The following is a 15,182-nucleotide window of genomic DNA, read 5'->3' on the forward strand; positions in this document are numbered from 1 at the left end:
AACACTGAGGAAGCACTATTTTTAAATAAACTAAACCTTCTTTAAGGATATAAACCAGAAGGTCCTTCATTACTTATCTTATTTAATACTTGAAATCACTGAGATCACTGTTGCTGACTTAACAGGAAAGTAATGTACTTACTGTTTTTTTTTTTTTTTTCATTACTTGTGTAAAAGGAGCTGTGAAACAGGCTTGGACAGTAAAGTTTATTCTACCAATTTTATTGGAATAAAATTAAAGTCTGATAAGTGATGCATATTTAAAGTGTACACCTTAAAAAAATCAGTTGTGACCTAAGTATACATCCATAAAACCATCACTACAATCCGGATATTAAATAGTTCACCCTCAAAAGGTTCTTCATGTCCATTTGTAATCTGTCACTCCCTCCACCCCTGTCTCCAGGCACCCACTGATAGGTTTCTGTCACCATTGATTAGATTTCTCTGTTCTAGAATTCTATATAAATGAAATTATACAGTAAATATTCCTTTTGTGGGGGGCATGACTTCTTTCACTCAGCATCATGATTTTGAAGTTCATCCATACTGTACCAGTAGTTTGTTTCTTATTTTCTTCTTTTATTTCTTATGTGTGGGTATACTGCTATTTGCTTATCTGGTTACACTGATGGGCATTTAAGTTGTTTGCAATTTTGGACTACTAAAAGGTCCTGTTCTAATATCCTCTGTAGATGATAATGTTCTTTCTAACATCTTTGGCATGTAGAAAGATTCAGGTCTGCTTATAATCGATTACAGCATTGAGTTCAAGGAAAAATTTAACTCCAAAAATGTAGTTACCATTAACTATATGACTGGGCAGGTTTTGCAACTTCTATGGGCTTCATTGTTGTCATTTACAAAGCAACAGGTCTCTTAGATACTCTAATTTTTATGCAGCGATTCATAATCTAATTTAAAGCCATCTTGTTACAAAGTCTAAAAATAGATATGAGAATTTTAGAAACTTTACACTTAAACAGACTCACTATTTCAAAATACATGTTGTAATTAAAAGTCTCCACTTTTAAAATCCATTTATAACTATTTATGATTAAATCTGTAGCCATATATTATTTTAAAATTCAGACACTTGGATAATTTTATATAGGGTATCACTTATCCATAAACATTACAGCAACTAATAAGTCAGATAGTTTTTAAAATACTTAGATATAAAGTCCTTAAAACACCCTATGTTAGGAAATCCCACTAAATGACTGAAACCCATAGATACCCAAATTTCATGACTATCTGATGAATTACTGGAAACAGAATGGTCATGTTTGCTTGTTTATCCCATTTTGTTTCTTTTGGCTACATTTCCTTGTCTTCAGTAGAGTCCAATGGTCCCAATTATGAATCCATGAATAACAGGATCATCTAATATGCACTGAGGTGGTAATCTGTGCCTGGCACCAGGACAAGCCCTTAGTCCCAAGAAGCCTATAGGATGGATGTTATTATAATCTGCCTCATAGATAAGAAAACTGAGGGTTTTATAGGACTTACTCAATTTTATAGTGGTTCTGAAAGGGGCTATGGTGTGGTAAAAGAAGGGACAGTAACAATGAGAATATCACTCTTAACATCATCTCTTCTTTGCTAAAATGCTGGTCCATTCACATAAGTCATCAGGGCCACCCTAATGAGGCAAGCTGGTTATTTTCTTCTCTGGTTGAGCAACTTGAGAAATTCTCACAAGGGAGACAAATCACTAAATGTTATTTTCATCAATTGTAGTTCTATTAATTTTTGCCTTCAGTGAAGATAAATGTTGGCTCACTTCACATCCCCTTTATAGTACTGCATCCCCTCACTCATCTTAAGAGTTTGTTAAATCAGATTTAACACATTTCTTTCCTAGAGTAAAGCAATTAATCTTTTAAGTTTAATTGCAAAATACTGTTTGAAAGTCTACTATGCACAGTAAGGAATGACAAAAAATAAAAATCCCTCTGTGTGAGCCTGTGTTTCACATTTCCATGCTATTCTAGACCTTCCGTAGTTTCCTACTAATATCACTAAATTAGGAACACCCAATTAGAAATCATTGCAAGCTTTTCCTCTTGGGGTATGTTGCTCATCTATTTTCCAGAATCTGTTTTCTTTCTCTAGAAGCCCAAACTATTTCAAAAAAATTTTCTTATCCTGGTCCCTGCATTTCAGAAGACTCACTGGTAGTTTGTAGTATGTGAGTCAATGCCTCACCTGTTTTTTTTTTAACTGCCCCCTGACTGGACAGATTTAACATATATTGTTAGCCATCAGGCTAAGCATTTTGTAGAATTATTGGCTTATTCTCTAATATGAGCCAAATGTTTACGATTGTAATCCCCCTCCTTCCGCTAACATGTTGTAGGCTCTGGCATGATCACAGTCCCTACGGTTTCCTCCCTTTACTGGTCAGGCGGAAAGTAACTTCAGTTATTCCTCAGTAAATAAAGGGATTCCACTGAAGCATCTTCCTCAAGGGAAACTGGGATGCAGGAGTTTGTTCTGCTGTAATTCCTTTCTAAAGATTTTGAGAGTCTTTAATGAGAAGCCCCAGGAATGGATGTGCTTCCATGTAGAACTTGTCTGCATGCTTGAAGGCTTTCCCCTCTCATTCTGTAGCCATTCAGCCAGTGATACCATCTGCCCTCAGATGAAGTACGGAATCAGGCAAATGGACTGTTTTCAAAATAGCTGCTGTCATAATCCAGGGGCTGGCAGATCACTCACTTGACATTTCCCCAGCTGAGCTATTTCTCCTTTAGTCTAGGAGGCATTCTTTTGTCTCTCCCACTCTGTTGGTGATGGGCACTCAGATGCCTAAGAAGCAGGTTGGGTAGAAAGCAGCAAGCTACACTCGATTCTGCATTCCACCCTTAGCTCTGGAAGGTGAGCAGAGTTTAGCACCTTCTTGAACTGTAATTCTGAATTTAAAGAAAAGCAGTAACTCCTAGTTGGGGGATGCATCTATTATTTGATATCCTTTAAAGAGAAGAGGCTTATCTCATCCTTTCTCCCTAAGAACTTGGCAATTTCATTGTCCCCTTCCCTGTGAAACCAGAAATTATTTGGCAAAGTGTGTGGCTGGCTCTATTAATGATGATAATAGCTACATTCTCTCCAGCAACTACTTGCTTCTGTCAGTATGCCTTCCAGAAGGCTGGAAAACCTGATGGTTGTGGCCCAATTACAGAGACTGACCTGCAGGTTTACATCAGATGATTTCAGTATGAGAGCCTGAATACAAACCACAAGGCACTTTTTTTTTTATAGTTCTAGGCTTTAAAGATGTATTTACCTCAGCATTTCCAAACTAAGAATTCTATTATAAGCATGCCATCAATTCACAGGGCCTAGTGTTGACAAGGTATATAAATACTGACTGTATTTTTGAACTCCAGTTTTTACATTGATTGCAGTTTGAGCTTTAGATGGTGGATTGGACTAGATGCCCTTTACGATTTGCTTCACTATTAAAAGTCTTGTGCTTTGTGGTTATTGTATTACTGCCAAAAGGAAAATGTGGCCAATTTAATATACTCTAAGGTCAGTGGAAGTAAAAGCAAGATGGAACTATTTCAGTCTCTATGAATCTATTCTTCTGGATAACTACTTTGTGGAATAAATAATATGTGATCGCTGCCTTATATCTTAACAATCTAACCCAAATCATCTTAGCTTTACAGATAAAGTTTAAAGTTTAAAGTTTGTTTCCTTGATGTTAGATTTTTTTTTTCTATTCTAGAGATAAATAACCTTACTTTGCATTTTCTTTCTTTCTTTTTTTCTTAAGGTACTGTCCAAGAAGCTGGGACACTATTAGCCAGCAAGAATGTTCATGTCAACTGCCTGGATGAGGTAAAATTTTAAATATTTCATCAAATGTTTTATTTCCTACAAAGATTGATAATATATAAAATCTAATAATAAGAATTGCTTTCTAGCATTTGTGCTCAAGTTATACTAATCTCTAAACCAAATGTCAGCAGACAGGTTACAAAAGACAAATAAACATGTAAAAACACATTTAATTTCATTAGTAGTCAAGTAAGTGACAGTTAAACCAAACTATATCATTTCTTATGAAGTGTGGGAAACATTGGACTTTTTATATGCTAGTGGGTTAGATGTAAATTGGCATCACATTCTGGAGAGAATTTTAGAATATTTGTCATTTTTAAGTGGGCATACCTTTGATACAGCAATTCTACTTCTAGGGAAGGATAACTGAACGTAAACTCAACTTTCTAGATCAATTGTTATCCAAAATGACTTTCTGAGATGATGGTAATTTCTCTTCTGAGCTGTGCAGTATGGCTACCACTGGCCATGTGTGGCTAGTAGCTACCCCTTATACAGGACAGTTCTAGTACTAGAAAGTTAGCTGAATTTCAGTTTCTCATGCAGAAAAGGAGGTGTTGTTAACCCTTTACCTATATATGGGTAGCAAAATTAATATCAAATATAAAGTTTAAAGCAAAGAAAAAACAAGATGGAGACTCTTTCTTATAGATTAAATCAATAATCCACCAAGAACATACCAGCCTTAAGCCTTCACTAATAAGCTTATAAGCTTTGAGGTTCATAAATAAAAAGGTAGAATTCAAAGGAGAAATCTGTAAGACCACAATAGCACCTTTTAGAAACCAACAAATTAAGTTGAAAAAATATTTAGGGGACAGAAAATTTGGATAACCTACAGTGTAGGCACTGTATATAAGACAGAAAAAAAACAGTACATCTCCTTTATATGTGTAACATTGATAACACTTGGTCTGTGTATTATACTATTTTATACAGGAAATTTTTAGCTAATTTTAAACAAGCTCACCAAATGCAACATAACACTGAAAATAAACCAAAAAATCCAAAAAATAAAACCTATAACCTGAATGTTTTTTTTTAATTCTAAATTGTTCTTGAGTAAAAGAAAAAAATGGAAGTAGGAATTGCCTACTATTTACAACTGAAAACACAACATTTATCAAAAGCTACTGTTTATCAAAAGCTCTGTTATGTGGCCAAAGTGATATTCAGGAAATTTTGTAGCAGTTAATATTGTGCTTTCAATTTCTGTAATATTCTTAGGTTTCAACTCATGAAATTAGAAAAAAAGAGTAAAGTATACTCAGAAGATATAAGAAATGAACTAAGAAAAATAAAATGGAAATAAACATTTTAAAAAGCCATCAAGCACAAGTAACAAAAGAAAAAATTAAAATTAAAACCTTTGATACTTCAAGGCAAACCATCCAGGAAGTAAAAAGATAACCCACAGAGTGGTTTTATAAATCATGTCTGGTAAGGAACTTGTAGCTAGAACATATTAAGAACTCCTACAACTCAATAGTAAAAAAAGACAAATAATCCTATTAAAAATGGGCAAAGAATCTGAATAGACATTGCTCCAAGGATGAGATACAAGTGACTAATATGCAAGTGAAAAAAATGCTCAAAATTAGCTGCCAGGGAAATGCAAATCAAAACCACAATTTAAAAAAAACTCCCAATGCCACTTTACACCTAGTAGGATGGCTGTAATAAAAAAGATAGATGATAACAAGCATTGGTGAGGATGTGGAGAAATTGGAACCCTCATACATCACTGATGGGAATGTTAAATGGTGCAGCTGCTCTTTAAAACAGGTTGGCAGTCCCTCAAATGATTAAACTTAGAGCTACTATATGATTTAGTAATCCTAGGTATATACCTAAAAAAAAAAAACATGTATCAACACTAAAACTTAAACATGAATGTTTAGAGGCACATTATTCATAATAGCTAAAGGTAGAAACAACCCAAACATCCAACAACTGACAAGTGGATAAGCACAATGTGGTATATCCATGCAACAGAATATTATTCAGTCACGAAAAGGAATGGAGTCCTGGTGCATGCTTCAACATGGATGAATCTCAAAAACACTCTGCCAAGTGAAAGAAGCCAGTCACAAAAGACTAAATATTATATGATTCAATTTATAGGAGATGTCCAAAATGGGCAAGTTCATCATAGAGACCAAAAGTAGATTAGTAGTTGCTTACAACTGGGCCAAGGAATGGGATGGGGGATGAGAATGACTGCTAATAGGTATGCTGTCTCTTTTGGGTGGGACAAAAAGTCTAGAATTGATCGTGGTGCTAGTTGCACAACTCTGCAAATTACTACAAACTATTTAAGTGTTCACATTAAATGAGTGAATTGTATCTCAATAAAGCTGTTAAAAAAGAAAGAAAAAACAAAGTCACCAATTTAAGACCAAAAAAATAGACAAAATTTGGAAAGTATAAGCAAGAAAATATGTGTAAATACCAAGAAAGTAAGAGCATAACTGCAATTATAAAAGAAATTGTCATAACTTTTTTGTTTAAGCCAGTTCATTTGAAAACTCATATAAAAGCAGTGATTTTTGTAGAAAAATTTAAAGGAACACATCTATCACATATAGAAGCAGAAAAACTGGAATAATTAAGGAAGATTTGTGTAAATGTATTTAAATGCCAGCTACCTTCTAAAGCTACAAACCTGAGTAAGCTTTACAAAACCTTTGAGGACCATTTAATTCTCATTTTACACAGCTTGTACCATGAGTTCATAAAAAGATGGGAAGATGCCCAACTCATTTGATATAGTTAGCATAATGCTGATACCAAAAGAGGAAGAAGCAAACTATGGGTTCAGTGCACTTTGTAAATGCAGATGTAGAAACACTATATAAAATATTAGCAACTTAATCTAGTAGTATATTAAAAGAATAGAAATACATAACCAAGTAAGGTTTCTGTAAGAATGATAGGATGATTCAGTTTAGGAAATCTTTCAGTATAATTCTTTGTATTACAGAATAAAAGAGAAACAAATATGATCATCTCAATAGATACTATAATGCATTTGATAATTGTAACAACTACTGAGGGTAAAAACTCTTAACAGATTAGGATAGAATGGGTCCTGTCACTCGATAAAATAAGTTTGTAGACAGTAGGAGTATAGCTCAGGGGTAGAGTGTGTGCTTAGTATGCCCAAGGTTCTGGGTTCAATCCCCAGTACCTCCATTAAAATAATAATGAAATTTACAGAAGCCTTCCACAAGTATTGGCACCCAACATAATGTTAAAACATTAGACTCACTCCCATACTTAATGTTTAAAACTTCGAAGTACCAGGATCAAGACTAGGAGATTCCTGGAGATTCTGTGAGTGAGCTCCACACAGATTCTTGAACACAATGCTCCCCTCCCCCAAAGGGTTTGACACTTGCTCTCCCTTTACTGGAGCATTCTTCCTCAAGTTATTTACATCCTTTGCTCCTTCCAGGGCTTTGTTCAAATGCTACCTGCTCAGAGGGACATTTCTTTGTACTTTTAAAATAATCTCCTCTTACCTTCTGGCATTTCCTCTCCCTGTTACTCGACGTTATTTCTCTACAGCACTTATTATCACCATCTGCCTTGTCACCCTACTAAAATTTAAGTGCTGGGGACTTAGACTGGAGGGGCATGGAATTTGTTCTCTGCTACCCACAGTGCATAGATCTGTGTCTGACATATCTTAGTCAATAAACACTTGCTGAATGAATGAATACTGTATTTAATGATACAGAGTTGTAACTGAATAAACTGATATTGATAAGTTCTTTAAGAATTATAGGAAAGAAACTTTAATTATTTTTAGGGTCATCAGTAAAGTTTTAAAAACTGCTAAAGTTTTCATCTCCTTATCATTTCCCCATTACTGCTCTCAAGAAACTTTGACTACTTGTACTGAAACACTTGTACAAAACACTGCAAAAACTTTGACCACTCCTCTTGTACAACCACCTGAAAGGTCCCAACCTCCCTAAAATTAATTCTCACATCAACAACCCTCTGATAATATTGATACCTTATGTTCATAATAATAGTCTAGAATCATCGTGAACAATTCAAATTATGTTAGTATGCTAAGATTTGCTAAAGAACAGATTATATGCGTTAGAAAGGTTTTTATCCGAAACAACTTTGAAATTCCAGTACTTAGAGAGTTTATCTTGGGTTCTGAGAAAGTTTACTTGCAGGGAATTTCTAACTTAGGTAGTCAGCATATATGGTTGGATGTTTCATTGAATATGGACAAAACGTATGGTGACTAAACAGTGTAGCCTGATGTAAATATTACTGTTTTTCTATGACCAAATCATATATATGACCAAAATATAAAATTATTTGGGGGAATCTTTGTTTGAAAAATGAGAACATTTTAGTATACATTTCCCACATCTTATTTTTCTTACTGCTGATAATTCATGGAAATTTCAATTCAATTAGATATGACTGAATTCAGTTAATAGCTTCATAATATTCCATGTTATGGATATACTATACTTTATTCAACTTTCCCCTTGATAAGCATTCTATTGGTTTTAAGGTTTTTCTTTAGTTTTTGTTTGTTTGTTGTAATGCTTTTCTGTCTGCTTGTTCATTTGTTTCCCCAGGAGCTAAGTATGTGTAGTAGAGGTGAGAGTCCTGGTAAATTTGAGTTTTGGTCCTTGCCCTGGCCATTATACTAGTCATGTAAGGTTGGGCAATTCTTCTCTGAATCTGTTTGCTAATCTGTAGAAAACCTCAGGTAATAAAACCATCTTTTTTCCTCAGCAGTTTATGAAAGATCTAAGTGGGGAAGTGAGTATGAAAATACAGATTATAATGATGATTTTAGTAATTCATGTTTATTTTATGTTTTAATTTAATTGCAGGAATTGTTCATAGATGGGGAAAGGTAAATAAGTAAAATTAATACTTTTTTCCTCCTTTTTATTAAAGAATGGAATGACTCCTCTAATGCATGCTGCTTATAAAGGGAAACTTGATATGTGCAAATTACTTTTACGACATGGAGCTGATGTAAATTGTCATCAACATGAACATGGATACACAGCCCTCATGTTCGCCGCACTTTCTGGTGAAGTTTTAATACTTATTCTAATATATTAATATTAGTCACCTATGCAAATGTGTTATAAGTATATGTATATTTTAAAATGAAATCCATTTTTGTTATGGTAATTTTAAGATCACATCTTATAGGAAGAACTAATGAGAATTAGTTTTGAAAAGCTGTGGTGTGTGAAATATGTTACATAATTGTTGATGTTTCCTTGGTTTTTTAAATCACTTGATTCTTTGCATTGACAATATATTTTGGGTAGAGTCGTGGAGCTGGATCTATTCTTCTTCTAAGTTAGTTCCTTTGATGTTCTATATTTTTATATTTTGAAGTAATATGAAAACTTTTTTGTTCCCTTGAGAAAATAGCTGCTTGGATAGAGTTATTTGTGTCACTGACATTTATGTACTAAATATGATGATCCATTTAGAAACTTACTGTGATTCATGTTGCTTATAATTTGCTAAAGAAAGACAATTGGGAAATATCACCTAAAATTAAGTTGAATTATCTATACTTGTTGCAGTTTTTTAAGAAAACAAAGATGTAGTATCAAGCTTTAAGAGCAGTGATCTCTATTTTTATAATCCTGGAACAGGAGAGCATGTCTAAGTGTAACATAAAATATAGAATTCAAAAAGGACAGCATTGCCTGATTTGATTACATAAAATCTTAACATTTGCATATGTAGAAAATAGAGTCACAGTACAAATAAAAACTAAGGAAAATAATTACTGCATATCTTAAAGGGTCATATCATTATATATGAAGAGGTCTATTAGAAAACAAATACTACAGTAGATAATTGGACAGAAAATTGAACAGAGAACGAAAGAAATACAACTGGCTAATAAACTTAAAACACTTTCACCAATAATCAAAGGATTGCAAACTAGAACAGCAAATGATAATTTTTTGCTTATTGTATTGAAAAAAGTTAAGAAGTCACGGTGCCCAGCATTACCATAGGGATTTTTTTGCACTGTTTCATAGAGTGCATATGGGGCAATCAGCCCCACCTTGCTGGAAGGCAGCCTGGAAAAATGCATTTAAAATATGCATTATCTTTGATCCTACAGTGTTTTCCAGGAACTGTTCCTAAGGAAATCATAGTTCAAACTTGCAAAAATTAATGGAAAATGCTACTCACTGAGTATAGCTTATAACAGCAAGCGATCTGTAACGACTCCTTTAGTGAAAGAGTGCATGTAGAAGATCTACAGATGTTTAGGTAGGAGAAAGTGCAGAAAGATAGACCCCCAACTGTCAGTAGTTACTGCAGGGCCTGTAGGTGTGAGGGATGGGATGAGTTGGTAGGTATTAAGTGGGAATTTTTATTCATTTTATCTTTTTTTGTCTTTGCTTTTGACTTTTTTTTTTTTTTTGGTTTGTTCTTACTTGCTACTAAGTGTTACATAGGAAAAACATATTCTGTCTTGTTAAAAAAAAAAAAAGTGATACTCAATTCCATACCATTTTTGTTTTACTTGATGTGTTTTGTAGAAACTAAGGTTAATTTCTATGTGGGTTCTATGGCCTTTTACTTTTTACTGTAGTTATGAATTGTATTTTGGAAAAAATGAAATTATCCACAAAATGGACATCTAAAACTAAATGAAAAGAAGTGTACAGATTACTTAAAAGGGGGTATTTGAATTGTGGATGCCTTAATTTTAACAAATGTTTCTTTTTAACTCTAGGTAATAAGGACATTACGTGGGTGATGTTGGAAGCTGGTGCTGAGACAGATGTTGTCAACTCTGTGGGAAGAACAGCAGCTCAGATGGCAGCCTTTGTGGGTGAGTTTTATGGCAGTTCTACAGTTGGTTATACCCAAAATCTCCCCCATGGAAAAAAATTGCACTCAGAGTGCAAATGCTGTCCTGTTTATTTTTTTTAAGGCAAATGTTTACAATTTTGTCTAACTTAATGAAATACCTAATGACACTTTGGAGAAAATGAAGAAGCTAGTTTGAATCTCCACTCTGAGATAGGAGAGTGGTGAGGCCATTTTTGTTGCCGTCAAATGCTTGAATGAGAGTATTTCTCTAAGGAAATAGTTTAACCTGATGTTTAAGAACAAGAACTGTGGAGTCAGCAATTCTGGGTTGAAATTCTGGCTGTGCCACTTAATAGCAAGCTACTTAATGATTCTGACCTTCAGTTTCCTCATTATAAAATGGTTACACGGTTATTGAAAAGATTAAATGAAATGATAGCCCTAAAGAGCTTTACATGTAGCTCTCAGTAAATGCTATCAGTTATTCTGTTAATAATAATTATAACAATATAGGCAATGGAATATTACTCATCCATAAAAAAGAAATAATGCCATTTGCAGCAACATAGAAGGACCTAGAGATTATCATACTACATGAACTAAGTCAGACAAAGACAAATGTCATGTGATATCACATATATGTGGAATCTAAAAAAAAGGAGATCCAAGTGAACTTATTTACAAAACAGAAATAGAAGCACAGACACAGAAAACAAACTTATGGTTACCAAAGTGGGAAGAGGGGGAGGGATAAATTTGGAATTTAAGATTAGCAGATACACACTACTATATATAAAGTAGATAAACAACAAGGACCTACTGTATGGCACAGGGAACTATATTCAATATCTTGTAATAACCTATAATGCAAAAGAATCTGAAAAGGAATACATATTTTATATATATATATATATAAACTGAATCACTTTGCTGTACACGTCGAACATTGTAAATCAACTATATTTCAATTTTAAAAAATGAATAGAAAATAATTACAACAATGATTAAGAAGGAGCATTAATGATAGTACAATATACAGCTGCTTCTTTATCATCCTAATCAACCACAAACATTTATTCTGTGTGCCCAGTATTTCTTTGTGTGTTAATCCTGTTACTTGGTATAATACAGGGGGTTTAGAAGAGAGTGGGAATGAGTACTTGGCATTTGGTATGTTGGCCCCCCTGAGTTGGCAGTTAGGAGAGCCCATTGATAGAAAAGCAAAGATAGACGTATCTGATTTATTGGGAATGTGGTGAGTGGCTTTGTGGGGCCTAACAATTCATTAAACAAATACTAATGAGTATCACTCTAGGTACTGTGGTGAGCAAGACAGAGGGTGTTCATGCATCCATGGCACTAAGAGGCTAACAGCAATGACAGTTCCATAGAAAGACATCAAAGAGAGGGGTCTTCTCCCATTCTAAGGGAATTTAGAAAGAGAGAAATTACATTTAAGGTGAGATACAGTAGGAATTAGTCAGATATGGGGGATGTTAACCACATGGTGTTAAATTTGATTACTTAAAACTAATCGTGGGTACTGTTGATTAACTCAGACAGTCACTAAGTCACTGTGACAGCTCCGTGAGAGCAAATATTCTTGTTTTATTTCAACTCAGTTTCAGGAAAGATTTGCGAAAAGTATGGCCTTCTTGTGCAAACATCAGAGAAATATTTATCTCCTATAGTTAGGGGCTCCCTTGTTGCCATCAACTCGCCTCTAAGCTAATTTTGAGGGTGCCAGTGTAGGGAGAAAAGAACATTAAACTAAGAATCATGAGACTTATTTTATTTCATGTCTACTCCTAATTATCACAAGATCATAGGTGAATCCCTTCACCTCTGTGTCCCTGGTTTTCTGATCTGTACAAAGAAGCCAGGGAATTAGATGATCTGAAGTTCTGTTTAACTCTAACAAGTTTCACTATGTCCACAATGTAATAAAATAAAGTTCATGTTGAGGGTGTAACTTCCCCCAGGGCTGGAAGTGGAGTCCACTCTTTCAACCACTAAACACAATGCTTTTCTTTTTCTCTTTTTCTTACTATTATGATGTTAATAAAAATCTAAAGTACAACTGTCCACAATCCCATCCTAAAATAAGGGTAATGTCTTCATGCCAATTTTAATCTATTTAGACTAACTTCATAGGCAGAAAATTACATGGCACCCTTTCAGTTGACATTATATTTCCCTTATAGTTAGTCTTATTAAAAACTCATTCTCCCCCTTTTTTTCCCCTCAAGCAGATCAATGTGTCTACATATATACATGCACATGCAAGATTTTTGTCATCTTTTAAAAATGTGGTCATTCAAATATATCCCTTGCAGCTTGCTTTCTTCACCTACCAGTACACCATGGAACTCCCTCTCATCTCAGTAGGTGGCTCTGTGTGTGTGTGTGTGTGTGTGTGTGTGTGTGTGTGTGTGTGTGTGTGTGTGTGTGTGTGTGTGTGTGTGTGTCTGTCTGTCTGTCTGTCTGTCTGTCTGTGTTTCCTTAATGTGATTAGCCTGGTCATGTTAGAGTACATTTTCTTTCTCCTTTTATTAACTTGAAAGATCAAGGATGCTTTTCCATTCTACTAGTACTTACTCTTCTAGTCACAAAGCTCTCAGATAAACTCATATTTCTCAGTTATTATCTAGAAGCAAGAACAAAACTATACCCTGTGCCCCACCCTTAAGGTATTGTATTTGCCCATTTATCAACTCCAATAAGATGAAATCCTTATGACTCTGTTTCTCCACATTCCTTGCTTCCCTTGTCAGGCAACAAGCCTTTCCTTTCCTCCTCCACCACTGCCACTAGCTGTGAACTTTGCTGAGAGAGTTGAGACCTTTTAGTAACGATATGTTATTAGTGTCATTCATGGTGGGTTCTTTCTCCTTCCGCAGTCCTCACCGTCAGCAGTATAATTTCTCCGTCATGCTGTCTTCACCCATTTGGATTAACTATCGCTGCTGCCGAGGGCTGTTCTCCACTCTCCTCTCTTTTCTCCTTGCTCCATCTTGAGATCTCTGTTCTCATTTAGGTTTTGGTTACAGGACCTTCTGAGATGGTATGTAGGTTATATATTGTTTGAAACCCATCATAAGCAAAGCTATATTTTTTTCTCTGAAGTGCGAGTTGTATATTGGCTAGTTTCATGATTCTTGTATCACTGCGTAGAACTTTACTGCCAGCTTTCTAAATCCTGGTTTTGCAAGTGAGAATTTGATTTATTTTTCTTTGCTAACTTTTCATTGCTCATTCTGGAAGCGTGTTTCATTCTCAGTTTATCCTTGAAAGTAAAATAACGTATATGGATGTGTCTAGTTGTGTGTGTTGTCATTAATCCTGCCTAGGACTAATTTTGCTGACTCAGTGAGCTCATTCAGTCTAGAATACTCAAGTCCAGTGAAAGTAATACTGGGACAAAGTGATATACTGGTCCTCACCTGGCCCCCATCCCCAGCATTTATGGTCTATATTAATAGTACTGTTTTATTTGTATGTATTTAGAATTCATAAATTAAAAAAAAAGAAAACTGAATATTTAATAGTTTCATGTTTTTAATTTAAATATAAATTAAGTAAAAATTTATATTTATAAAGATAAACTTTAAATATATGTATCACTCTGCTATAAATTATTGGCAGATTGGTTAAAATAAAATACCAAAATAACCTAGCACTGCTGCTCTCCCTCTGAGAATGACCACATTCTGTTTATGGAATGTGTATCTCTCTAAGTAAACTTGCTTTCAGTTAAAAAAAAAAACAAAACAAAAACCTAGCATTACCTAAAATGAAAAAGATTAATCTTTAAAAAAGTAAAGTAATATTTTTTCCTTCTCACAAAGGTGCAGTTTGTGACAGTGCCATTGTTAGATAGCCAGTATTTTTATGTACAAATATTTCCAACTGCTTACAAGGCATCTTCTGAGTATACTAGTTAGGGGACTGATGAGAAGATGTAGTCACAAGTCCGTATTTTCCTCTGATCCTTTTACCTTCAAATCTTCCTATGTCAATTTTGACATGTTTAGGGGGTATTTTAGAGCACCTTCCCCCCCTCCATGGAACATCCCTGTTTTTCTTGAACCTAGATGTGTTTTAAGAAAGCAGTGCAGTTTGTCTTCATCTTCTCTAGTTTCTTCACATATAGTTTTAAGTTCCCGCACACAGTTATCTCTGTTAACTTTGATGCTGTCATGTTTGTATCAGGCTTGAGTAGGAGACTTGCTTGATTGACTGTCATTTTTCTCCTTTCTTGAAGATGATGTAGGTAGAGATGATCATTTTCTAAACGGAGCCCTTCAGGTTTTTAATACTATCCTGTTAACTGTTTGATTTGTCCTCAAGATATATAGATATGGAAATTTCTGGTTAGGAAAAAATAAAGAACTGGTGCTTCAGCACTTAAGAAGAGCACTGAATACCAAGAATGATACTGTGGTCATTACTAAAAGTTCCCTTCAAATCAAGGATGT

The 15,182-nt window shown here is 34.5% G+C and overlaps 1 protein-coding gene across 1 annotated transcript in view; it reads left to right on the forward strand.

Annotated features, from left to right (window-relative positions):
- Nucleotides 1-15,182, forward strand: part of ANKMY2 (ankyrin repeat and MYND domain containing 2) — a 33,234-nt gene that overhangs the window by 3,326 nt on the left and 14,726 nt on the right. The window contains exons 2-4 of the mRNA XM_010984640.3: nucleotides 3,791-3,855; nucleotides 8,800-8,938; nucleotides 10,625-10,723. Coding sequence (XP_010982942.1) covers nucleotides 3,791-3,855; nucleotides 8,800-8,938; nucleotides 10,625-10,723 — 303 coding nt within the window. The remainder of the gene's footprint in view (nucleotides 1-3,790; nucleotides 3,856-8,799; nucleotides 8,939-10,624; nucleotides 10,724-15,182) is intronic.

Source organism: Camelus dromedarius, chromosome 7 (assembly GCF_036321535.1).
Source record: "Camelus dromedarius isolate mCamDro1 chromosome 7, mCamDro1.pat, whole genome shotgun sequence".
Classification (NCBI taxonomy): domain Eukaryota; kingdom Metazoa; phylum Chordata; class Mammalia; order Artiodactyla; family Camelidae; genus Camelus; species Camelus dromedarius.